The sequence below is a fragment of the Poromitra crassiceps genome (genome assembly GCF_964638095.1).
Source record: "Poromitra crassiceps genome assembly, chromosome: 9".
NCBI lineage: Eukaryota > Metazoa > Chordata > Actinopteri > Beryciformes > Melamphaidae > Poromitra > Poromitra crassiceps.
Genome location: NC_139630.1, coordinates 31,449,059 through 31,476,363, shown reverse-complemented (window position 1 = coordinate 31,476,363; position 27,305 = coordinate 31,449,059). Strand labels below are relative to the sequence as shown.

At 45.0% G+C, this 27,305-nt stretch overlaps 1 protein-coding gene across 1 annotated transcript in view; it reads left to right on the top strand.

The window, feature by feature from the left end:
• Positions 1 to 25,916, top strand: part of col12a1b (collagen, type XII, alpha 1b) — a gene marked incomplete at its 5' end in the record, with an annotated part of 199,768 nt that extends 173,852 nt beyond the window's left edge. Inside the window, 13 exons of the mRNA XM_083643682.1 lie at positions 5,154 to 5,240; positions 6,079 to 6,132; positions 6,551 to 6,646; positions 7,184 to 7,237; positions 11,440 to 11,493; positions 12,016 to 12,069; positions 13,081 to 13,152; positions 13,237 to 13,272; positions 14,919 to 14,985; positions 15,158 to 15,343; positions 18,050 to 18,118; positions 20,522 to 20,692; positions 25,645 to 25,916. Coding sequence (XP_083499808.1) covers positions 5,154 to 5,240; positions 6,079 to 6,132; positions 6,551 to 6,646; positions 7,184 to 7,237; positions 11,440 to 11,493; positions 12,016 to 12,069; positions 13,081 to 13,152; positions 13,237 to 13,272; positions 14,919 to 14,985; positions 15,158 to 15,343; positions 18,050 to 18,118; positions 20,522 to 20,692; positions 25,645 to 25,772 — 1,128 coding nt within the window. The 3' untranslated portion in view covers positions 25,773 to 25,916. The remainder of the gene's footprint in view (positions 1 to 5,153; positions 5,241 to 6,078; positions 6,133 to 6,550; positions 6,647 to 7,183; positions 7,238 to 11,439; positions 11,494 to 12,015; positions 12,070 to 13,080; positions 13,153 to 13,236; positions 13,273 to 14,918; positions 14,986 to 15,157; positions 15,344 to 18,049; positions 18,119 to 20,521; positions 20,693 to 25,644) is intronic.
• Positions 25,917 to 27,305: the final 1,389 nt, after the last annotated feature.

Genomic DNA, 27,305 nt, shown 5'->3' with positions numbered 1-27,305 from the left:
AAGCTATTCATCAAGTAATAATAGTCTTTTTTTAAAGTAATTTGAGACGGCAGATGATTTTTGTCTGTTGAAAAATAGCATTTGCGCTACCAAGTGTTGCCAAGCAACGGGTAAACTTGCCTGCCGTTTCCCGACAAGCTAGCTAAGCTAACATTAGCTACTTTGAGGTTAGCACAGATGGTTTGACCATAAATTAAGGTCAAATATCCACATCGCTGTCGCTACTGTGAGCGAATACAGCCTAACCAACGTTACATTAGAATACAGCTACATGAGCGAATACAGCCTAACCAACGTTAGGGATCATGTCTATGTTCCCCGGGTTCTATGTTCCCCGGGTTCTATATTCCCCGTTTTTCACTAACCTCTCCCAGCCCCCACGCCAAACCTAACCTCCCCCCATGCCTAAACCTAACCTCCCCCAGACCCTAACCCAAAACCTAACCTCTCCCACCCCCACGCCTAAACCTAAGTTCATAGAAAGGGTTCTATGTTCCCCGGTCCCACAAAAACGGGGAACATAGGACCCGGGGAACATAGGACCCGGGGAACATAGGGATGACCCCCAACGTTACATTAGAATAGGTGTGAAACAGAGCGATACATACACAGTACTGTTATAGTGCATATCAGCATTCATAGAATGCCTCTTGTCCAATCAAATGGCTTGGCCGGAACTAACTGTTGTATATACACAATGTAATTGACTTTGCCTTGGCAGTGCAGAGGCATACTAACAACTTACACTGTAAGTCTTACAGAGTTCAACAAACTGATACATAGATGCACGCACAAGGCAGACAATGGACAGTATACTACACATAGCACTCTACATACAGTGCACTTGGGACAGGTCAACTTGATCACATAAAAAAAAATATATATATATATATATTTCTCATGCAGATTACCATCTAATTGACATTTATATATTATTACATGGATAGAGTACATATAAAGTCTGGGCCCTTCTAACTTATTTCTCTCTCTCTCTATAAAAAAAGAAAAGAATGTACAGCTACAACTTCCTTCAGAAGTTGTAGCTGTCATAGACTGTGTTGCATAGTTGATTGCTCTATTGCTGACAACAATGTGTTATTGTAAGTCGCGTTGGATAAAAGCGTCTGCCAAATGACTTAATGTAATGTAATGTCAAGTAATGAAATGCACAGCTTCGCTATTTACTCAATGTTATTGACTTTCAAAATACATACAGTAAGTTGGCCTAGGCCTCTAGCTGTTTCTAAACACAGTGGACTCGCATAGACAGAGACAGAGTCACCGCCATCTCTCCACAGACAGAGATGCTGCCATCTCTCCACAGACAGAGATGCTGCCATCTCTCCACAGACAGAGATGCTGCCATCTCTCCACAGACAGAGGTGCTGCCATCTCTCCATATACAGACAGAGATGCTGCCATCTCTCCACAGACAGAGGTGCTGCCATCTCTCCATATACAGACAGAGATGCTGCCATCTCTCCACAGACAGAGGTGCTGCCATCTCTCCATATTCATAGCTTTCAAGGGGCGTTACGTGCTGCCGGGAACGCCCACCTGACGGTCAAAAAAAAAACTTGTTCATTCCGCTGCCACCCGAGTCGACTAGTTTCTCACGCTGTGTTTGTTCAGCCGTTTGTACACACGTCTTTGCGGCCAACATTTCATCAAAGGTAAGCTCAAGTAACGTTACAATAATGATTAAAATACCCCGTTAACGTTACTTGAGCTTACCTTTGATGAAATGTTGGCCGCAAAAACGTGTGTACTTTGATGGTAGAAAAAAAGCCATTTGCCCTCCCCAGCGACTGAACCACGTCTAATCGCACAAATCCACAACCTCCTCCTGTCTGAGTTTTCTTTCTCCGACGGGATTCTGTAAAAGCACAAGCCACGCGTGTCTCCTCGCCGGTTAGTGCAACCGATAGCACAACAGGTATCCGGCATTTTGGCTGAACAAACACAGCGTGAGAAACTAGTCGACTCGGCAAGTTTTTTTTTTTGACCGCCAGGTGGGCGTTCCCGGCAGCACGTAACGCCCCTTGAAAGCTATGAATACAGACAGAGATGCACCGCTGCTGTGCTGTATCTCGTCGGCTCATTTTGGGCCGTTTGTAAATAAAGAAATAATAAAATTACTGTAGTTTTAAACTTTTTTTTCCATTGTTCTCAGGTGGGACAAGGCCCAAAATGATCACTGGAAGCGGAGTATTGATCGCTAGAAATGAATTATTTAAACAGCATGTATATAGGTATGATTCGGGACCAAGCTTTTTGATCAAAATAAGGGGTTGATCACTATAACCGTGATCACTATAAGCATATGCCTTGAAATCAATTGTAAGTGCTGGAGAACTTAAACACTTTTCCCCCCACCTTTTTATTGATGTTGCTGAACATAGTGTTCACCAAAAAAATGACAAAAACGTTGATTTCTATAAATGTTATATAAAAAAAGAACAGTCTCTGTCTCATAAACGGCATATTTCTGAGGATGACTCATCCTGGACTAAGGCTGCTTCACCTCAAACTATTTTCCCAGACGGGCGGCGGAGGCAGACAATATTCCTCCACAACCAATTCCTCATATTCCTTATTAATATACAAATAAGCCCCTCCCACTGATGCTTCCCGCCAATAACGTTCTGTTTTTATCCGATCCTATTTTATACTATCCTGCATCTGCATGAGAGTTCTGCAGATAGGACTCTTTTTCGTTTTTTTTCTCCCCAATTGTACTTAGCCAATTTCCCCTGCATGTCCTGGTCGTTGCTCCACCCTCTCTGCGGATCTGCGGAGAGTGGTAGACTAGCACCATGCTTCCTCCGACACATGTGCATGCAGTCGCCAGCCGCTTCTTTTCACCTGACAGCGAGGAGTTTCACCGGCAGGACGTAGCACGTGGGAGGATCGCACTATTCCCCTCCTCCTCCCCAACCGGCATCCCCCGGCCGACCAGAGGAGGCGCTAGTCCAGTGACCAGGACTCATACCCCACCGGCTTCCCACCCGCGCAGACAGGGTCAATTGTGTCTGTAGGAACATCGGACCAAAGCCGGAAGTACCGCTGCCCGGGAATCGAACCCGGGTCTCCGTGGTGGTAGGCGAGTGCTCAAAGGCCCTAAGATCGGACTCTTGTTGAACCAAAATCAGTTTGTGGTAAAACAAAATTCTTATGTCTCACAACCAATTTATTCCCAGACCGCTCCAAGGCTGAAATCAGTGAAAACTTGATATTTCCCAAACAATTCCTACAAAGTGCAGCAGCGGAAAATTCAGCAAGCAAACAGTTAAGCAGCGTGGAATCCACAATGGCAACATTTCTGTGTTTCGTGCGTGTGTGTGTTTCGTGTGTGTGTGTCTGTGTCTGTGTGTGTGTGTGTGTGTCTGTGTGTGTGTGTGTGTGTGTGTTTAATGCGAGCAGCGAGCAGGCGGTGTTGTTTAGGCCCTGGACTCTGGCCTTTTTGAGGCTGAGGTTTCTCACTTCGGTCCCAGTGGAGATCTCCAGGAACACCCAGCTCCGCTCCAGCAAATAACAGCAGCTTTGTTTGAGAGCCCCGCCGCGATTGCAGTTGGACCTCCAGAACGTTTTCAGCTCTGGTGGATTAGGATCTGGACTGGGACAGATTGAGCTGTTCTCGCTGACAATTGTTAAATGATCCAAATCCAGGCTGTGGAGCGTGTGCTCACTGGAAACATCCAACGAAAGAATAGAAAAACACAATTCAGTAGAGTCCTGTTGATATGACGACTACCGTAATACAGTGTACTACTGCATGAAGTAACTCGTCTTTTACTACACACCATTCCCAATGGAGTATCCTAAAAATAAGGATCTATTCTGTTATTCTTTTCGTTGGACAGCTCAGTCAACATTTGTGGACATAAACAACTCTCTCCCAAAACTAGAATCTAGAGATCTGTGCCACAGTCCTGACATTTTCAAATATCAATACTGATTGTTAATTACAAGCCAATAATGCATTCAGACAACGTTATCTAATATTAAGTGGAAACTACTGTGTGCAGTTACAATAGTAGAACTGGAATATAAAGTTGTGGATTACTAAGGTTACATAAAAAGTAAAACGGCGTGATATTTCTTGTTTTGTTGCCATAAAGCGATCTCCCTTGTGCCATAAAACAATGCAGCAGATTTCCTGCCAAAGAGTAGAAGCTTGCAGGCTTCTCAGCGATGGTCTCATGTGTTTACGGCATCACACTGACTGATGTCCCACAACCAATGAGCTAATGATGAGGTAATGATGAGGTCATGATGAGGTAATGAGGTGACCTATTCAAGAGCGACTCTCCTGGCGAATGTATGAGAGTAGGAATGCTGCTAACAGCTCTGGCTACCGCTGCTAAGCGATGGCAGTGGGTCGCCCCCATATCTGTCTAACTTAATGCAGCCCCACCTAGCCTCTCTCTGAAAGGCCAGTCCAGCTTGGGACCCCCCGGAAAGCCCCCATCCCCCCCCAATTCACACACACATGCACACAAGCACACACGCACGTACACACACACACACACACACACACACACACACACACACACGTCACACACACACACACACACACACACACACACACACACACACACACACACACACACACACACACATACACACACACACCCCTGTGCGGGAGGTTGACTGTTGGGCCTCCCGGGATTGTTTGCTTGGGGTTTTACCCTCAAAAGAGGCTGGATTTGATAGTGTTGCAAACAGTTCTGAAGCAGGAAATGTGCCCACATCCCAAAGGGCACTGTGCTGTCACACAGTGCTGTCACGTTGCCCACACAGTGCTGTCACACAGTGCTGTCACACTGCCCACACAGTGCTGTCACACTGCCCACATATTTGGTTGGGTGTTCTTCGTCAGTGGAGCATGTCACTCCTGGATTAGAGTCTTGGCTCTCCTGCTTCTACTGTCGGGCCAGAGTTGAATCTACACACATTTGGAGTGAGCTCCCTTGAGACCGTAGGAATCATGTGAACTTACATTTTTGCCTTTGAATCCGTGCGTGAAGAAAAATAAATTGCCAATGGGCGTTTGATTCACACTGGAAACACGTGGAGTGGTCGCTCCTCTCTCTGTCCAGTTTGACTGTGTTGAACCTCTCCGCCTCCTGTCTTGTCTCCTCTTCCCCCAGAGAGACGAGGCCAAGTGTCCCGCGCTCCCCAACGCCTGCACTTGTACCTCCGAGAGCACAGGAGCCCAGGGGCCCCAGGGCCCAGTGGTAAGGACCCTGTTATATAACAGCACACACACCACCCCCCCCACCGGCTCAATGTTAGAGTAGAACCTGTTATTTACGTCCCGTATGTTGTACAGAGGAGAATATGACACCCCGAAGCACATTAACCACGGGAAACCTCTTTGCGATGCCTCATAAAACAGGGCCTATTTTTCTAAAGGGGGGTTTAAGGTAAACCGCAGCGCTGCAGTCTGCATATTATTATAGCTGTGGGAGTCGGTGGTAACGGGCCAACCCTCTGCCAGCTGACGATGCCTCCAGTCTCTTCTCCACCTTCGCTGCAAGAACGTTCCACCTTAACGAGCCGTGCGCTTACTGTACGTTTGTCCAGAAAAGAAGTGAAGACATCTAGAATTTCACTTGTTGCTCTTGCAGTTTGTTCCAGGAATATGCTAAAACAATGTGACAGGAAGCCATGGGACAGGAGGTAAAACCATGGGGCATTATCTCCGATTTTCACAGGTGTTTAAAGCAAACATCAGATTTTAAGAATTTTTAGAATCAGGATGGATGTTTTCCTCAGCGCAGCTTCTTTCATTGTCTCTCTCTCTCTCTGTTTCTCTCTCTCTGTCTCTCTCTCTCTCTGTCTCTCTCTCTGACTCTCTCTCTGTCTCTCTCTCTGTCTCTCTCTCTCTCTCTGTCTCTCTCTCTCTCTCTGTCTCTCTCTCTGTCTCTCTCTGTCTCTCTCTCTCTGTCTCTCTCTCTCTCTCTCTCTCTCTCTCTGTCTCTGTCTCTCTCTCTGTCTCTCTCTCTCTCTGTCTCTCTCTCTCTCTCTCTCTCTCTCGCCGTGTTATTGTGACAAATGCTTTTCCCTTCCCAGGGTTCACCTGGGAGCAAAGGTCCCCGCGGTGAAAGAGGAGAACTCGGCTCCGCTGTAAGTACCTGTCCAACTCATAACGCCCGGCTTGCCTTTTAATTAAGGTCAAAGTGCACCGATCATAAATAACGATCCATACGTCTATTCTTTTTATTTATTTTTTATTTTTTGGATTGGGGGTATTGGACTCTCCAGTTAACGCCGTCTTCTGCTCTCGATGAAGACGAAGGGTTGTTTACAGTGCGGGAGCTTTGAAGAGAAGGAGCACATCTGAGTCCACTTATAGAATGAGTGAAGGTTATGATATGAAGAGGGGATCGCTGCAGCAGCATACTGGCGGTGTCTCCCTTCCAGCGGATTGCAACAGTAGCATATTTGAAGCATACTGCTGAAGTCGACATAATCCAAAACAAATTCCATCGCAGTGTTTGAATGATTCTTATCTCTCACTCGCTCTCTGTGTTCGTGGATGTAGGGACCGGGGGGCCCGCGCGGAGACACCGGACTGCCCGGCCCTATGGGTCTTCCCGGCCCTCAAGGACCCAGCGGATTGTCGATCCCAGGAGAAGCCGTGAGTCTTCACAAAAACACACACACACACACACACACACCAAAAACACAGACTTCCACGTCTTCAGCCACTACGTGTAAATCCCAGGATGTCTCCGTAAACGGGCTCAGGGGATCCTTTGGCAATTTATTACGCGGGGAATTTACAAGCCGGGGAGTAATTGTGGCAAGAGTCTTGCATTCCTGCCTGTCTGGGGGGAAAAAGACTCGATATCTTAACGTCATTAAACCCCCCCGACGCATATCAACGCATGTTCATAAATCAGCGCTTGGATTTCCTGCTTCTGACGCGCACCCCAGATTAAGCAGAAATGTTCCGTCGCTTCGTCTCCAGGAAGGTCGCACACGACAGCGCGTCGTTGCACCTCGAGCTGCAGAGCGTCACGGGCCGTCGCTCCGGCGTGTTTAGCTTGGCGCGCGCCGCGGCGCCGCTGGCAGAACACGCGTCTGCTGAGTTGCCATGTTAACGAGCAGCGGGTGTCGAGAGGAAATGTTCTGTTCTTCCTCCTGAAATGTTTGTTTCTCTTGCCTGCCTCAGGGCCGTCCCGGACCCAAGGGAGACCACGGAGACTCGGGCCTACCTGGGCAGAAAGTAAGTGCTGTTTTTGGCGGGGGCCTCTTCGTTGGGGATTGTATACAGGAAAAGGGGGTAATTCACTGTTCGACTACTGGTTTGGCCTCGAGCCATGTTGGTATTTCAGCTACAGACGGTCTTTCTGCTGGATGAGGATAAGAAAAAGAAAGCACAGGGGGAGTACGGCTCCCAGCAGCAGGTTGAGATTCTAAATATTGCTTTTAAATTACATTTCTTCGTGAAGTTTAAGAAACAACGTGCCAACAACAAATCACTTGGAGATACAGCGCCAGGTAAGTGGGAGGCTGGCGGTCGGTCAGTGCTCTGTCCTACGCTTTATCTACAAATATATGAGGAGCTTCAGTGCAAAATGGGATATCCAGGATTTGAAATAAGAAATGACACCTACTTAAGCTTATAAAACAATTGTTGGCATGACGTTGCCGCTTATTAAACTTATGAGTCATCTTAAAGACGTTTTGCTTGGGATAAAACTGTCTGGGTTTTTGAAATATTGAGTGACGAACTTCAGGTAGCATTTTTGCCTCCCCACCAAAAAAAAAAAAGATAAATTGTGAAACGAAAGCCCTCGTCTGTAAGTTTAACGGGGTGCTGACAGATGGAAGTCGAAGCACAGTCCATCGACTTCAAAGCACATCTTTCTCCTCCTACAGCACCATGCCTCATGACGGATACCGCAGCATTTATTCATGTCTTTCACCAACACTCCAACATATTATTATTATTATACGATGCTGATGAGCAACATTTGTTCAGCACTTTACAAAGAGCAGTTGCAAAGAGCTTAACGGAAAACAGAACAATAACTGACAGTCACATAAACAACAAAAAGTTCAGACGTGAAATTAACAACAGGCTCGCAGAAGAACGTTAATGTTTCCAATTTGAAGAGAAGTAGAAAGAATTCTAGAAATTCTAAAAAAAAAACTGTTTTAAGAAGCGAGTCGACACTGATTCAACTGGTTTAACTGGTCCCCTTTAGCCTGAATCCCAGTCTGTCGTATCCAGACCGAACCCCGGCTGATAACAGGTTAAAGGAACACTCCGCCCATTTTCAACCAGCTTTGTATCATTAGAACCTCAGTAGTATATCAGAAAACTGTAAGCGGTTTTGAAGTCTGTCATTTAATTTGACAGTTATTGAGTGTTAAAGTGTGGACCAGTGACATCACTGGTCCACACTAACTCAAATTAATAACTTGTTAACTCAAATCAACTCTCAATAACTGTCAAACTAGATGAATGATGAATAGTTTGACAGTTATTGAGAGTTGATTTGAGTTGATGAGTTATTAATTTGAGTTAGTGTGGACCAGTGATGTCACTGGTCCACACTTTTAACACTCAATAACTGTCAAATTAAATGACAGACTTCAAAACAGTTTACAGTTTTCTGATATACGGTACTACTGATGTTCTAATGATGCAAAGCTGGTTGAAAATGGGCGGAGTGTTCCTTTAAGATCTAAAGCTCTTCAGTCTGAGGCGTGTTGTCAACAGGATGATGCCCTCAATGGACTTCTTTTACTTTGAGCACAATAAGAATGGCCTCTTGGAGATGGCATCTATTAAACGTGTTTATAGACACAGTCAGGAAGCTAACAGAGAGCTGTGCCCTTCTGACCTAGCAGGGGCATGTTTACTCCTTACAGCCTGAACCTGTGGAGACATGGACCTGTGGATGAGAAGAATATGGTCTCTTTATGGTCTCTTTTAACGCTTGCCCTGTTTACAGGGATCTAGGAGAGAACCGTTTCCAGCTTCTTTTTACATGTAGCAGATTGGCGCTAAACCTCAGTGGGGAGGAGCCAAAGAGAAGGTTTTTCAAAGCACTAGTTAGCTAACTTGAAAACGTGAATGGCAAAGAAGAAACTGGCCAAAATATGAATACAACTTTTTTTCCCCATTCATTCCTGATGTCATTAATGATGTTAAAGCAGGACTAAACCCCAAAACACTTTTTTCAGCTTTTAACCAATGGCTTTTGGGGTGCTGTATAAAGGATTCTGGTCCAAATCTCCACATTTGAGACCAAATTGTTACAATTGTACAAAGTGCATCATTTTCAGCAGCAAAAGCGCCCTCTATGGGTTCAAACCTGCTTTTTCTTTGGGCCTCAAATTAATGGCCGATTTGGTACATCGTTACGTCACTGTCGTGTTTACGCGTGGTGCACTTCAATGTGAATCCAATTGTATATTATCAGTTATATTTTATGCATTAAATGTAGCGTGAGCCCTTGCTGGGTGCTGAGACAATGCAAGGCATTGTGGGTAATCGGCTAGTGTAGCTAATGCTAGCGGCTAGTTAGTTGTGTTACGTGGCAGTAAAACGCCACTGAATGACCAAATTGATATCACTTTTAACCATTTCGAGTAACACTGTTTCCATAGGGACCACCAGCGTCGGTTAGTTGTTTGTAACGTGGCTATATTTATAGCGTACTCTGGTTTCCGGTTCATAATCCGGGTCTGAATACAGCCAAAGAATATAGTGGGACAAGAGGGGACGCTCTTCTGCCTCCTTCCTTCAATGAGGCAGAATGCCGTTTTGCCAGAAATCTGGTGGGGTTAGGTCCCCCTTTAAAGCTCAGCAGCTAGCTAACTAGCTTACCTAGATAGCTATAGGCAGCAGTCAGAACGGTCTACTACTACTACCGATGAACGCAGTATGCAGTTTGTACTACTTTTCATAGTAGTGCAGCGACCCTGGGGTGAGCGCAGGTGTCAGGCAGCGTGAGGTGTGGGAGGATGATCTCGCACGCAGTCATCGCCGGCGCATTCCGGGACGCGTGAGGGAGCTGAAGGCTGACGCACAGGACATGCAAGGCAGCTGGTATAAGCAGTGTGACGACCCTGGACCCTTGATTTATTTAATCAAAACACCGATCTGCTTACATATGGCCTTTTTTTCTGTTCAGCTCATCCAAACAAGAGGGTTAGCATCTTGCGCAAGAACACTCGGCCATGTTGGCACTGGCAGGGATCAAACCGGTGACCTTTCAGTTACTCTCTAAGTATGAGGCCAACCTGCCAACTCACTCACTGCAGAGCAGGCCTCTCCTCCTCTCTCCACACTGGACACAGTGCCTCTCCTCCTCTCTCCACGCTGGACACAGTGCCTCTCCTCCTCTCTCCACGCTGGACACAGTGCCTCTCCTCCTCTCTCCACGCTGGACACAGTGCCTCTCCTCCTCTCTCCAGGCTGGACACAGTGCCTCTCCTCCTCTCTCCACGCTGGACACAGTGCCTCTCCTCCTCTCTCCACGCTGGACACAGTGCCTCTCCTCCTCTCACCACGCTGGACGCAGTGCCTCTCCTCCTCTCTCCACGCTGGACGCAGTGCCTCTCCTCCTCTCACCACGCTGGACGCAGTGCCTCTCCTCCTCTCTCCACGCTGGACACAGTGCCTCTCCTCCTCTCTCCACGCTGGACGCAGTGCCTCTCCTCCTCTCCACGCTGGACGCAGTGCCTCTCCTCCTCTCTCCACGCTGGACACAGTGCCTCTCCTCCTCTCTCCACGCTGGACGCAGTGCCTCTCCTCCTCTCTCCACGCTGGACGCAGTGCCTCTCCTCCTCTCTCCACGCTGGACACAGTGCCTCTGCAGCTGCTGTGGGTTCTGGAGCCTGAAACACTCATAAGTAAGAATGATTCATCGCTTCTTGATTCAAACGCAACAGCCGCAGAGTCCACCTCCAAGTGGACCGTGTCGCTGGCCTGGCGCGTTGCTGCAGGTGACCATGTTGGAGCAGATGCTATAGCAACATGCATTTAATGACTTGCAGACTACAGCCGGGCCCTGGCTGCTTTATAATGGCCAATAAAAACAGATCTGGAATATATTATGTTCCCTGTAAATCTTATGCCCAGGCATCAAAGACGAGAGTGCATCGACAATAAAAAACACTGAGCGGGGTTCCCGAGCAAATGAGAGCGAAGAGGAGATTTACTGTTCGACGCGCGGAAAGGCGGTGGTGAAACAGGACCGGTCGGGGTTGGTTGGTCACAGGGAAAGGTGACCTTTTGTTACGCAGGTTGAGACCAAAGGTGAAACAGGCTGGAGTTTGAGTGCGTTTGTTTTCCCTGTCTGTTCCCAGGGTTCACCTGTTTGTTTTCCCTGTCTGTTCCCAGGGTTCACCTGTTTGTTTTCCCTGTCTGTTCCCAGGGTTCACCTGTTTGTTTTCCCTGTCTGTTCCCAGGGTTCACACGGGACCGCCGGAGCCGTCGGCCCGCTCGGACCCGCCGGAGTCAGGGTGAGTAGAGTCAGCGTGGCTCTTAACGGCATGGCTCCATCTCAAGACATTAAAGGAACACTCTGCCCATTTTCAACCAGCTTTGTATCATTAGAACATCAGTAGTATATCAGAAAACTGTAAACGGTTTTGAAGTCTGTCATTTAATTTGACAGTTATTGAGTGTTAAAGTGTGGACCAGTGACATCACTGGTCCACACTAACTCAAATTAATAACTCATTAACTCAAATCAACTCTCAATAACTGTCAAACTAGATGAATGACTTCAAAACCGTTTACAGTTTGAGAGTTGATTTGAGTTAATGAGTTATTAATTTGAGTTAGTGTGGACCAGTGATGTCACTGGTCCACACTTTAACACTCAATAACTGTCAAATTAAATGACAGACTATAAAACCGTTTACAGTTTTCTGATATACTACTGATGTTCTAATGATACAAAGCTGGTTGAAAATGGGCGGAGTGTTCCTTTAAGCAGTATCGGGTTCAACGCATTTTTTTTGCGTCTCTTGTCTTCACAGGGCCCCCCAGGGAAGGAAGGACAGACCGGACCCAGAGGTCCAGCAGGCCCCATGGTACGTCATGTCATGGTTTTTTTAACCTATATTCATCCACGGAAGGTCTGTTGAGAACGTTCAGTACTGCCACAGTTTCTAGCAGTTAGCATTGTTTCTACCGTTTGGGCAGTTAGCAAGGTACTCAATCCCCAACTGGAGATACTCAAGTTTGAGTGCCTTGCTCAAGGACAACTTGGCATTAGTGTTAGAGTGTCACTCATTCACTTTCCACCCAGATTTAACAAGCTACTGAGAAGCTACCTTCTTGTTTACAAGAAGGTACTGAAATCCTTTACTTAAGTAAACTAGCAATACCATAATGAAATTATACTTAATTAAAAGCCCTGTATTCAAAAGTGTCCTCATGTAAAAATTATAGAAGCATTAGCAGTACAGTGAACTGAAGTATCAACAGTAAAAGTCCTCATTCTTTCAGACAGTTACATTTTGAAGCATTAACCTAAGAGGTATTTTAATGCTGCTCCATTACTGTTCGGCAGTTTAAACCTCTAACAATGCAACATATTTGATGTTTTGCATGTAAAACCTTATTGTGCAAAGTAACCCCAGCTGGCAGATACATGCAGTGGATGAAATAGGACAAGGTTTCTGCCTGAAGTGTACTGGAGGAAAAGTATACAGTCTCACAGAATGGAACAGTGCCAGAACCTCAGAACTTGAGTAAATGTACTTGGTTACTTTGCACCTCTGCAAACCTGCATGCTTTTAGACTGATCTAGACTCTATTGTCTAATCATTTTCTTTGCAGTTCAGTTGGGGAATTGTTCAGTAAGAAACACATTTATTGCTGCAGGTGATTGTAGTTTTGCCATGTTTTGTTTTCACCTGTCCCGTGTTGGGATGCTTTGAATGAACCTATTGCGATGTGATTGGGTCCTGTGTCTTTAATGAACCTATTGAGATGTGATTGGTTCCTGTGTCTTTAATGAACCTATTGCGATGTGATTGGTTCCTGTGTCTATAATGAACCTATTGAGATGTGATTGGTTCCTGTGTCGTTCCTTGCAGGGACCTCCGGGGGCTCCTGGGCAAAACGGAGCTGCAGGAAAACCAGGAAAAAGCGGTGACTCGGGTTCTCCTGTAAGTCTCCCTACTCCCTTGGTTTTCAGTCAGCAGCATCTCAGTGTCTGAAACTAACCGTCAGTTTCTTTTCTCCATCTTTAGGGCGGTACCGGTGTGAAGGGAGACAAGGGGGAGAGAGTGAGTATAAGCGCTTTCCTTGACGACGACCAATTCTTGGTCGACACGCGGTAGTCGCTGTTTTTAATTTACAGCCACTATAATACTGTACTTGTAAAGGCTTTTTGCATTTTTTGTACCTGCAGACAGTTGCTGTGGTTTTTCTTTGGGGAATTCGTGCATTTATTTTGTGCATTTATTTCCTCATATGTACCTTTAGGTGACTGGCAGGGAATATCTGTAGTCAATTTGTAGTTCTAATTTCTGAAGTGCCAGAGCTGTACCTGAAGAGTCTCCATCCAAAATGACATAACACGCCACTGTGACCTCAATTGGTCACCCGCCACCCTTGTGGAATTACTGTAGAGATGTCTACACGTCAAATTTCATGTGAATACACTTACAAATGAATTTGATGAGAGAAAGCCTTAGGATGCACTTGGGCGACGTTCGACAATCGATTGTTAATGTCTGACAATCGATTGTTGATGTCTGACAATCGATTCTTAATGCCTTAACTGCATTATTTGCATTGGCACGAAGTGGGGTGACCGACTCACGGCCAGCCTAGCTCACAGCTAAATGACCGGCGAATGGCGATAGCGTCCTTTTTCTGACTGGTAAAGACAATGGTAAAGTAAATGGTTAAAACGATATATCGCTAGAAAGAGAAGAAATTAAGCTAGTTGGAAACATGACACGGTCATTTATAACAGTAACTAAAGGTGTCAGAGTTAGGACACATCGCATAAGGTGACCAGAGATCCAGTCCACGTTTTTGGTGACCTGTCCCCGGCTGGAGCTGTCGCCGAAAATGTCCCAGATTTTCTACTCCTCGTCCGCAGCCGACATTACTGTCTTTCAGAGGTTCTAGCAAAACATGGTCATTTTTAAAAGCTAGAGTAACTAAATAACGTTCCACATTTAGGCAGAATTTTGGCATGGCCATTTTCATAGGGGTCCCTTGACCTCTGACCTCAAGATATCTGAATGAGAATGGGTTCCATCGGTACCCACGAGTCTCCCCTTTACATGCATGCCCACTTTATGCTAATCCCATGCAGCATACAGCAGTTACCATGGTCGAAATACATGAAACTGCAATTGTGCCCATTTTCTTTTATTTCATAGATAATAACATTGGATATTTTAATGATATATTGACTGCCCAATTGGAAATGTCCCCGCTTTTCATTTCAGAAATCTGATCACCTTAGAATAGCAGCAAAACGGACTCAGCCAGGACACAGTTCTGCTAGCAGCTCTTTATCACAGCCTGTCTCAAAGGACTGAGCAGAGAATGAGCCTTACTAGATCAACAGTCGATTATAGAACATAATGATATAGAACAAACATCAGCAAGAGCAAGATGCACAAAAACAGATTTGAGCAAGAGATCGATTGGCTCAAGAAGACGCAACAGCCTGGCAGCCTAACCTGTCCGGCTACTGGATGTAGACGTATTACTATTTGAAAAAAGCGAATTCCTACTAAAGCCAGGTTATTAGCTTTTTCCTCAGCCATTACGTTTCAGGAGAACATTTTAAAAGGAGAGAGCCATCTGTTTTTGGGCTTATTTTCTGAAAGGGATATGCAGCGATTTGGCTTGAAATCCTTCCGATATTCAATTTTCATTACAAAAACCCTGCCTCTCTCTCTCCACCTAGGGCGACTTCGCTCCTCAGAACATGATGCGTTCCATTGCCAGAGAGGTTTGCGAGCGGCTAGTAAACGGTGAGTGGGCCTTTTTTCCCTTTGTGTTCAGAAATCCATTTGGAAGTGGTTCTGACAGCGTCAGGCAGCCAGGCTCCAAACCGCCTCCTGTCTTGTCAAAAGAAGCACGTCCATTGATGTTTTTCTTCTGTTTCTTAAAAAATGTTGGTTTTCATCCTCCGGGGCGTTGTAGCACAAATGGGCCGCGTCAACACGATACTCAACCAGATCCCGACCGGCGCATACCGCAGCAACAACCCCGGACCGCCCGGGCCCGCCGGGCCTCCTGGAAACCAGGGACCCCGCGGAGAGCCGGGCCAGTCGGGAAGGAACGGTTTCCCCGGAAGTCCCGGTTTACCCGGCGGAGCGGGAGAGAGAGGTACGACGGCTCACCCTAACCCTAATCCAAATGAGAAAGAAACACTTCAAAAATTGACAGACTTGTTAAAGTTCTTCCATCTTGTATCTAGACTTACTGTATCATTATTTTGCAACTTGTCTCATCTCAGGTCATTTACTTGGTAAACGTGAAAAAAGGTTTCTTGTTTCCAGATTGTGTTTATTGTTTTGTTGGTGATTTCTTGAAAGAACTCCTATTGGCATGAATGCGGTGAAATTGATTGAAACCAGCAAGATTATCTGCCAGTGCAGGGAGATGATTTGACTGACAAGTTATCAGTTTATTGCTGTGAAAGTGACAAATGACTTACACGGCAGTGCGTTTATTGAAAAGCACAAAACCATCACGAAACGCTAATGAGCCTTGGCTAGTAAGCCTTCGTCAATAAACCTTTTGCGCTGTACGTACTCCATCATTTTGACTCTTATTTGAGCGATCGCTGCTTCTTACTCATTCCTTTAGAGCTCCTATGGAGTCTACTGTACTGAGCATCTTTCAGTTGTCTGTTTTCGATTCAAATGTGAGCCTAAAATAAAGCCAATAATCATAAATAATGAAAATCAAAAGTGTGGTAATGTTGCCGTTAACGTAGCTTTGACAACATTTGCTCATACACCAATATTACACGACGTTTTCCATGCTTCTGCTCTATTGGGTGTCTGTATATTTGATTTACTGATGAATAGTGTGACACTTCCAGGAAGTAGCGGCTCTTGTGTAAGAGAGGAGGAGAGAGGAGCTGATTTGTCGTTTGTTCCACTGTCGAAACCCGCTACTCTAACAGGATGAGCATCAGTATCACGTCACTTTACAAGTACAGTATATCTACTGTAACAGGATGAGCATCAGTATCACGTCACTTTACAAGTACAGTAAATCTACTGTAACAGGATGAGCATCAGTATCACGTCACTTTACAAGTACAGTAAATCTACTGTAACGGGATGAGCATCAGTATCACGTCACTTTACAAGTACAGTAAATCTACTGTAACAGGATGAGCATCAGTATCACGTCACTTTACAAGTACAGTAAATCTACTGTAACAGGATGAGCATCAGTATCACGTCACTTTACAAGTACAGTAAATCTACTGTAACAGGATGAGCATCAGTATCACGTCACTTTACAAGTACAGTAAATCTACTGTAACAGGATGAGCATCAGAATCACCTCACTTTACAAGCACAGTAAATCTACTGTAACAGGATGAGCATCAGTATCACGTCACTTTACAAGTACAGTAAATCTACTGTAACAGGATGAGCATCAGTATCACGTCACTTTACAAGTACAGTAAATCTACTGTAACGGGATGAGCATCAGAATCACCTCACTTTACAAGCACAGTAAATCTACTGTAACGGGATGAGCATCAGAATCACCTCACTTTACAAGTACAGTACATCTACTGTAACAGGATGAGCATCAGTATCACGTCACTTTACAAGTACAGTAAATCTACTGTAACAGGATGAGATCACCTCACTTTACAAGTACAGTAAATCTACTGTAACGGGATGAGCATCAGAATCACCTCACTTTACAAGCACAGTAAATCTACTGTAACAGGATGAGCATCAGTATCACCTCACTTTACAAGCACAGTAAATCTACTGTAACAGGATGAGCATCAGAATCACCTCACTTTACAAGTACAGTAAATCTACTGTAACAGGATGAGCATCAGAATCACCTCACTTTACAAGCACAGTCAATCTACTGGAACAGGATGAACATCAGAATCACCTCACTTTACAAGTACAGTCAATCTACTGGAACAGGATGAACATCAGAATCACCTCACTTTACAAGTACAGTAAATCTACTGTAACAGGATGAGCATCAGAATCACCTCACTTTACAAGTACAGTAAATCTACTGGAACAGGTTGAGCATCAGAATCACCTCACTTTACAAGCACAGTAAATCTACTGTAACAGGATGAGCATCAGAATCACCTCACTTTACAAGCACAGTAAATCTACTGTAACAGGATGAGCGTCAGAATCACATCTGCTGGAGTTTGTCTCTGTGGCTTTTGTGCAAAACAACAACAACTTACTATAGTATTAACTCGCTGAAACACGTTGAACAAGGACAACATGAGTCCAGAGCAATACCTACAACAAGACACAGAAAGCTAGAGTATGGGTGAGATGTATTGGGAGCTATTGGGGCGTCATGGTGGCTCAGTGGTTAGCACTGTTGTTTAACAGGAAGAAGGTCCCGGGTTTCGAACCCCGGTCCGTCCCAGGTCCTTTCTGTGTGGAGTTTGCATGTTCTCCCCGTGTTCGTGTGGGTTTTCTCCGGGTGCTCCGGTTTCCTCCCACCATCAAAGAAAGACATGCATGTTAGGGTTAATACTCCTGTCAGTGCCCCTGACCAAGGCACTGGCAATTGAACTGGAGTTGGTCCCCGGGCGCTGCACTGTGGCTGCCCACTGCTCCTAGTTTTAGGAAGGTTCCTAGTAGAGGATAGGTCAAATGCAGAGGATGAATTTCCCCATGAGACAATAAAGAGTAACTTGCTTAACTATATCACTCCACTCCACAGTAGACTAAGTTAAGTTAAGTTAAGTTAAGTTAAGTTACTCCACAGTCGACTACATTTCTCCCTCAGTTTAAGGTGCTGTGGATAAGAACTAAAAGGTATGTAATGTAAATATTTGTGTGTTTGTTTCAGGTCCTTCCGGGGAGAAGGGCGACCGAGGGCCGGGCGGAATGGGACAGAGAGGGCAGAGGGGGCCACTCGGTACGTTCCACACTCACTTCAGCTCCTCGTCACCCACATAACACTCACTTCAACCTGAGCACAGCACCTGCACCTCCACAACTCCACATTAACAAGTGCCAATGGCGAGTTTATGTTTTGGTGAGTGACCCACAGAGGGCTGTCCGCCACGTGGCGAGCAAATGTTTGTACCAAAGTCATGTAACATTTTAGTCTCGACCACGGCTTGATGTTACTGCTCTTCTCTCATCCTGCTGTCTGTCTGTGTCACGAAGGGGGGCTGCTGCGCTCTTACACAGACACACACACACACACACACACACACACACACACACACACACACAGTTCACACCAAGCCCAAAGTATAAGTTTCTAGTTTCGTTTCACGCTCGCTCTCTTCATGCACACTATAGCACGCTTGACCATCCTCTCTCTCTCTGTCTCTCTCTCTCTCAAGACACAATATGAATGTTAACCCTTACCTGACTTTCTTTGCTGGTTTTCTCTCCTCCCCCTCTCTCCCTCTCTCTCAAAAGACTCTAAGTGTTAACCCTTACCTGACTTTCAGGCAAACAGTCTGTCTGTCTCTCTCTCCCTGTACTGTTTTAGTTATAGTTTTGTAGTTAAAAATAGCATTAGTCAGCATCATCATCATCACCATCAGAATTATTACTATATATATTTGTTGTCGCTGCTGCTGTTAGTATTAGTGCTGTTAGTATTATTGGTGTTTTTTGTTCACATTAATTATTAGTATGAATGTTACTGTTAGTGATCGTGATATATTTACGCATGTGCATTTGTGACACAAAAAGGCAATTTATTATTTTGGCAGGTAAAAAACATGCATCTACTTGATACTAAGATAAATTTCCCATTATCGGCCGATAAATTATATAATTTATTAGTTTGAAGTTTCAAATAGCCACACCCCACCCCCTCCTACTCAATTTGTTGCAAAGTAATGTTCTCCCTTAGGTCAATCAAGTTAAAGTACAATTACTGATTTGGAAAAATTACTCAAAAAAGTACAATGGCATGAAAAAGCTACCCCAGTTACAGCAACAAGAGTCATTGCAATTAGTTTCTTCCACCTTGCAAGATTGCGCCTCTGCCTCCAAGGCAGCAGGAGCTGAGCCTGTCAACCTCAGAGCAGCAAACATGCATCTGTCTGTCAGGACACCGCTTCCCTCGAAACCAAACGAAAAATCCCGAGCCGCCCGTCCTTCCAAGACCGGCCCGTACAGCAACAAGTAACATGAGCTCGGCGCGTACAGCAACAAGTAACATGAGCTCGGCCCGTACAGCAACAAGTAACATGAGCTCGGCCCGTACAGCAACAAGTAACATGAGCTCGGCCCGTACAGCAACAAGTAACATGAGCTCCTGCTGAGAGAGAGCAGCTCGGCTAATCGCACAGCCATCCAGATGCAGGACGTCCCGCCGCAGCAACACCACCCTGGGAGAAACCAACCGGCCTGTGAGGTGGGGGGGGATGGGGTCGTTATGGAGCCTACAAGGTCAAGTTGTGGAAAATCTGGAAGTGGGAGTGTGTGGTAGGAGGGGGGGGGGGTAACTGTCCCAGATAAGGAGGAAGCGAGCGGCTGGCGGTGAGTCATGGTGGAAGGGATTGGCGTGTGGAGGCCCTTCCTGCCTAACGTTTTCCTTCATTCACAACACATGCTGAGAGAGGAGGGCGAGCGAGCTTCACAACACATGCTGGGAGGCGAGCGAGCAGCTCAGGGAAACTTTCCAAGCCAGCTTTATGAACGTCTAGACATAACGCGCAGGGGGGATCAGCAAATCCTCCTCTTTTCCTTTTCCCCCTGCTCTTTTACCCTGATGCTCTGAATGTGGCACACCAGATGGACAGCGGTTGCCACAGACCCCCCCCCCCCCCCCCACCCAGTCGGACCTGGTGGAGTTACACCTCAGGTCGTCGCCAAGGGGTCGTTCTCCGATTGGTTTGGTCGTTAAAGGGATAGTTCGGATTATTTGACGATGCTCCACAGTTGAGCAACAGGCAGGCACACGAAGCGTGCGAGGAACGCTAGAAATGAGGGCGCGAAGCATGCCATATTTCTAGTAAACATAAAAATTAGGTTTGAAAGTTAAACAATAACTACCGTAGTTGGTATAGTATAGTTTGATCGTTTTTGTTTATAATCACCTGTTTGAATATGTTTTTACTATTTAGATGAAAACAGACAGTGAAATATCTAGAAGAAATTAAACATAACATCAATCTTTGGTCACTTAAAGCAACGCAATATTACATTTCAGGCAATTTCAATGTGTCAATCACAATTAACAGCCAATGACGTACAAGAAAATTTGGGGTGGCACCAAGGATAGCCTCCCCTTGGACTCTGCCCCTGACAAACAAGTGAACCTGTCTTGATGGGTCTCTGTGATCTTCTCCAGGTCCACCAGGAGAAAGCAGGACAGGACCTCCAGGCCCTCCAGGCTCCTCCGGAGGTCGCGGTCAACCCGGACGTCAAGGCGTCGCTGGGATCCGTGGCCCGCCCGGCCCTCCTGGCTACTGCGACTCTTCTCAGTGTGTCGGTATTCCTTACAATGGGCAAGGATACGGAGGTACGTAAAGGTCTAGTCTGGTCTCAGGAGACGTCGTGAAGTGAGCACGTCTTAAAATGCAAATTACGTGGAGAAGAAACTATACTAGAAACAGGATATACTGTAGTTTGCCATATTTTACCTTCAACTCCGACAACCCAGGTTCTCTACTGAGTGGAGTTTTCATTTTCAGTGAAAACCTTATTCTGACCTTAACCAAAATTGTTGTTGCCTAACCCTAAACCTTAAGTTGAGTTGTTTTATTTGCGTAAAGTGAACCGTTCAGAAACTTTTAAAATGACAAACATTTGAAAATGTCGAGTACAATTGGTGCCTTTGTCACATAATTATGTTGTGGTGAAGGTTGTGTTCACACGTAATCTGCATTTCACAATGTGTGCTCGTTCCACTAACGTTTGTGAGACTTTGTTTAATTGCCTGACACAGAATCTATACATGTAAATGGAGGGTTTCATCCCAAAGCGCTATTTTGCTACAAAGATATTACATGTTTGATTTGTTCAATTCCATCAATACATTCCGTAAGATAAGAGCTATAGAGTGCTAAAGACAGCCAATACCTCCAAAAAGACTTACAGCAATAGTGAATTTTATACAATTTTGTGATGAAACCCTTCACGTGGAGATTTAGCCTGGTTAAACCCAGCCTCCATGTGACCTCTATCAGTCACAAAGAAACGTACGCTACAGGCATAGGCTGTGACGTCACGTTGAAGGCTGGGTTCACCCAGGCTAATGGAGAGTAGGATGTCTTAAAAGGAGTAATGCATGTGTGTAATGCATAGCCTCATAGCCACTTGATTCAGTCACTAATCATCAGAGTAACATGTAAGAGATGGTGAGAACCTGAGGGACGTACATGACATTTGACCAACTTTACAGGAGAGTCAAGAGAAAAAGAGCATACTTTGTCCTGACTTTGTTTACTTAATTCAATCTTTAAAGGTATACTAGGCAACATTAAAAAAAATATGCTTATAGAAAGGTTTCCCCTCAAAAACATCAATTCTGATGATGTGTTTATGTGGACAAACGCAGCCCCATGTGTGTATTTTCGTGGTTAGACATTGTTTTGTTGTGTTCTGTGTTTATGTGGTTGAGTTAGCTTGATAATACATGGGGAGAGAGAAAAACAGGGATTAAACTTTTTTTTTCCTGATAGTTATTGGCTGGGCTCCCACATGGGAGCTATACAATGCCTCCGCCTGAAAACGTCCCGGCTACAGCCAAACAAGTGTAAACAGCACTAATATCAGGCAGGGGGCAGCGTCTGTCCATAAACACATTGCCACTGTATTGTGTGCATGAGAATTTATGTTTTTGAGGGGAAACGTTTGTGTAAGGATACGATTTTGTTTTTATGAAATAGTTGCATAGTATACCTTTAATATGAAAACTCCATAAACATGAGTCAATATTTGAAGAATAATATTTTCACATTCATTGACCCCCCCCCCCCTCCCCCCCAAAAAAATCTTTATTTTACTTGGAAAAAAATTGTCATGGCCAAAAGGGCGTAAGTGCACTAATGCCATTTTGGCCCCAAATAGTTCAGTGTTACAGGTCTTCTGGTTTTTGATTAATAACTCTAGATTGGTTTAAAATTCACATGTGCCCTTCACATGAGTACAAAGAGCTCATCAAGAGCTTTCATTTCATATCATTTATAGAACTCATTTTTGCCACCAAATGTCACTTATGCCCCTCCAGTTCTCACCCCTCGTTATGTTGTATCAGGGTTACCGGCTGTCGTCTGCTTTGACTTCACTGACACCTTCGGCCTGTTTTCACTTTGACTTCCTGAAAAAGGCCCAAACCGAAAACACAACGTCCTGTTAGTGAAACACTCGCTCACACACTCTTCTCTACACGCTTTGTTTTAAGGATAACCACCCAAAGGAAACCATTAACAAACTATGCTGAAAACAACGCATCAACAGAGAGGAACCGCTACTAACAACAACTTAGAGCCCCTCACCAGCGGTGATGGCACCAACCTAGTGGCCTGTTTGCATCTTGAAGCCAAAGAAACAAACACAAAAAAAGAGAACTTCTGTTCGGTGGAGGAGCATGTACCAAAAACACCAAACCCAACAAATACTAACAAAGGGTGGATTTGTAACCGAGAAAGAAACTGCAACTACCAGCATCATCAACAGCAACCGACAACTGCAACATTGTTAACACCATTGCTCTCAAGGTGACATCTTGTAAATAAACTAATTTGTGCCTTGTAAAAAAAAATGATGTTTGAAGTCACATCCACTAAAAATGTAGTTTAACATCTGTAGTTTTAAAGCTTGTGCCTTGCAACAACCTGCTTGCTGAATGCCAACACGAATGCCTCTTTTTTTCTGCCCTCGTTCCTGTTTGTTTGATTTGATCGTAGCCGTTTTCTGTTGGGACTGCTCAGGTGCTATTCCATCACTTCTGTACATGTGACCCTGGAGGTTTAGCTTTCAATTTGTTTTCCACTTGATGTACAAATTAGAATCTTTCCTTTTTCTCCTGTTGTCTCTAAAACCAGCTATACTGTATCTGTACAGTTGTTACTCAGTTCATTTGGATGATTTACTGCCGGGTTACCACAATTTCATTTGACCAGATTACCGCGGTACTACTGCAGCGTTAACGCCGCTGCCGTGACAGCAGTGAGCGGTACGACTGCAGGGTTAATGCCACTGCCGTTAATGCCACTGCCGTGACAGCAGTGAGCGGTACTATTGCAGCGTTAATGCCACTGCCGTGACAGAAGTGAGCGGTACTATTGCAGCGTTAATGCCACTGCCGTGACAGCAGTGAGCGGTACTACTGCAGCGTTAATGCCACTGCCGTGACAGCAGTGAGCGGTACTACTGCAGCGTTAATGCCACTGCCGTGACAGCAGTGAGCGGTACTACTGCAGCGTTAATGCCACTGCCGTGACAGCAGTGAGCGGTACTACTGCAGCGTTAATGCCACTGCCGTGACAGCAGTGAGCGGTACTACTGCAGCGTTAATGCCACTGCCGTGACAGCAGTGAGCGGTACTACTGCAGCGTTAATGCCACTGCCATGACAGCAGTGAGCGGTACTACTGCAGCGTTAATGCCACTGCCGTGACAGCAGTGAGCGGTACTACTGCAGCGTTAATGCCACTGCCGTGACACCAGTCAGCGGTACTACTGCAGCGTTAATGCCACTGCCATGACAGCAGTGAGCGGTACTACTGCAGCGTTAATGCCGCTGCCGTGACAGCAGTGAGCGGTACTACTGCAGCGTTAATGCCGCTGCCGTGACAGCAGTGAGCGGTACTATTGCAGCGTTAATGCCACTGCCATGACAGCAGTGAGCGGTACTACTGCAGCGTTAATGCCACTGCCGTGACAGCAGTGAGCGGTACTACTGCAGCGTTAATGCCACTGCCGTGACACCAGTCAGCGGTACTACTGCAGCGTTAATGCCACTGCCATGACAGCAGTGAGCGGTACTACTGCAGCGTTAATGCCGCTGCCGTGACAGCAGTGAGCGGTACGCCTGCAGCGTTAATGCCACTGCCGTCACAGCAGGGAGCTTTTGTAAAGAACAAACAAAACATTTAAATAACAAACCACTTTTACTGCTGCAGCAGCACCGTGGTAACCCAGCAGTAAAGCAACCAAACAAAACGGGTAACAACTGTACATTACGAACACTAACACTGCAAATCCCAAGTATTATTATCTCTAGGCTGGTGGTAGAAGAACTCATACTTGATTATTTTTTTAATGTAGAGATGTTTTGTTGTGTTTTATAAAAATGAATGAGTTGCAGAGAAAATAACAGTGTTGATTCTGGAGTGATGAAGTCACCCGACTCAAAATTGGGCTAACATCTGAATCCTAACATCAACAATAACAACAGAAAGAATGCACTGAACTGTTTACACAAACATCTTGTCAGTGCGGATGAGATCAGGCCAGGCCAGCTGCTTCACTGAGCGCACTCACATGCACACTAATAAACTCGTCATAGTCCCACTAATTTAATCCCCCCATTATTCAACTGCTCGTGTAAACATTTCCTTTGATCGGATAAAGGCCGGTATCACATTATTAGCTAATTATTTCCACAATCTTGCCAATTATTTGCAGCGTGTTTACCCTTATTCAGATTTATTTCATGTTGTTGTGCATGAGCGTAAACGTAAACCAGATAACAATGGTGTGACATTTCAGACGCGCCGCCTTATGTGCGGTACAAGAGCAAAATCCTATTCTGTGTGCAAAACAAAAAAAGGTCAATATAAAATCTGTGGTTGCTTTTTTTTTTTTTTTGCCATGTTGCATTTGTAAATAACAATTTGTTCTTAATGACTTGCCTGATTAAATAAAGATTACATAATTTTTTTATTCTGCATCCTGATAATTTATGTGAAATGTATGTGTAAATCATTTGTTTGTTACCTTTTCACGGTTATTAAACACCCCATTAGCATTTAAAAAAAGATCTGGAAGTCACCAGAAGTCATGCTAGCATTTTGAGACTTCAAGGCGTAGGTAACGACAAATTATTTACATCATATATATTTCACGTGATTTATCATAACAGAAAAAGCAACCAAAGAACATGTTGATTTATTGTTTTGCTCATAGAAACTGAATGTTTTGCCTTTTTGCCACGTCATCGCGACTCTCATCTATACTGACTTCCTTAAGAAGAGAAATCCAAATCTCACGGAATCAAGTACACCAAGGTTTTCCCCATTTTCACATTACTACATTCATTGCATGAAACACGTAATCATAAACCTGATTATTCCCACTTAGCGGTTTGTTAGCGTGCATGGAAACGCGCTCACTTTCAGCTAGCTAAAAGATATAAACACAAATATAACCCCTTCATTCATTCATTCATTCTTCTTGTGCATGCTGAGACAACATTTTTGACAAATTTGCAAACTCACATTCAATTGGGCCAAACGCTATCTCCGAGCAGACCGGTACCCGCCTGAACCCGACACCCGCGTCGTCCCAATCCCCGAGGAGGACGACGACTCGCAAAACCAACGGCGCAAGAGATCGCTATCAAGAACCAAGGCGCCCAAACGGCTAGCATCATAAGAGGTGCTTGTGTTTTTGTTTTTCGTTGTTCAACCTGTGTTTTTTGTTGTTGCTCTGTTCACATGTCATCGTTAAGGAATATGCACATTTCACACATAAAAAAAGAAGGGGTTTGACACCTCGCCTTTATTTGGAAAAATCTTTAACGCCTTAAATCGTATGTGAATATTCATCCTATGTGTGGGGGGTGGGGTGGGGGTGAGGTGTGCGGGGGGGGGGAGGGGGGTATTTGGGGGCAACAAAAAAGGAAAACCCATGAAAAAAAAATCCATGAAAACCTGTGAGCTTTCTATCTTGTGTCTTCCACGTCTATCACTTGTGTCTTGTTTTGCTTGTAACATAATTTGCCTTGAGTTTTTATGAAGCAGCTGTTGGACAGTGTTGAGTGGAGGAAAGCAAAATGTTTGTTCGCAGCGTTGGGACGTCAGACGAGAAATGTTTCTTCTTCTGTCACAGTTCATCCAATATGTCCGACGATTATAAATCCATTACATTGTCTCATGTTGTTGTCGTTTTTTTTTTTAACTTAAACGTATAGCCTTTGTTCAGTGTGTCTTCCAAGGAGGTTCAGTTTCAATATTACACAGCTTTCGTTTTGTATCTCTAGACTTAATATTTATCGGTTTTCTTTTATTCCGTCACAGCTGATTTTACCAAAGGTGGAATTGCATGTCTGTGGTGTATATTTAGTAAAACAAAAAAAGTGTTTTGTTTCATTTTGTTTTAATCAGAATATAGTTGTTGTCATTGTTGTTTTATCAATATCGAATGCAGTTGGAATCTGCGTGCAAGACTATGGATATGGTATTGCTGCTTCATGTTTTAACTGCAGATTGTGAATTCCACAGCCTTATTTTCTTATTTATTTCTGAAACAGAAGAGGCATTTTTCAATAAAACTACTGAAAATTTACACCTGCTCTGTGCTGTCTTCATTTTCTGAGCTCCGGCTTTGTTTTGTCTGGGAGGGAAAGACTTCTGTCCTAAGATGGAAACTTGGCGAGGCAGAGATAAATACTGTATGGCAGTCAAGTGTTCATCCATACCTGCCAACATTAGGCTGTGAAAAGAAGCTATCGGCAAGCCCTCCTCCCCCTTAACCCTTCAGGTCCGTTGAAACTCTGTCAGTGATGTGATCCATTGTTCTGTTGATGTTGATGCTGCCTTGTCGAAAAATGCTACATTATCTGTAAAGGCGAGAGTCGTCTACTATGAATCACCTCATTCAGCTTCTCCAGCTTGCACAGGTTACCTTAAAAACCCCATTCAATGGACAGCTTGCACAGTTTACCAGAAAAAGCCCATTTAATGGATAAACCTGGGGTCTCCGAGGCCTGGGTGGACCCCAGGACCCTGTGGAGGTCCCCTGTGGAGGTAGGGGGGTCTGCGGGCCGAAGGGAGGGTCGGAGACCCTCGGGGGTCGTCTCCGGAGACCCCTCCAAGCCTCTCCCATGCCCCATGCCTAATCCTAATCCTAACCCAGACCCTAACCTCTCCCACTCCCTAACCCTAACCTCTCCCACCCCGCATGCCT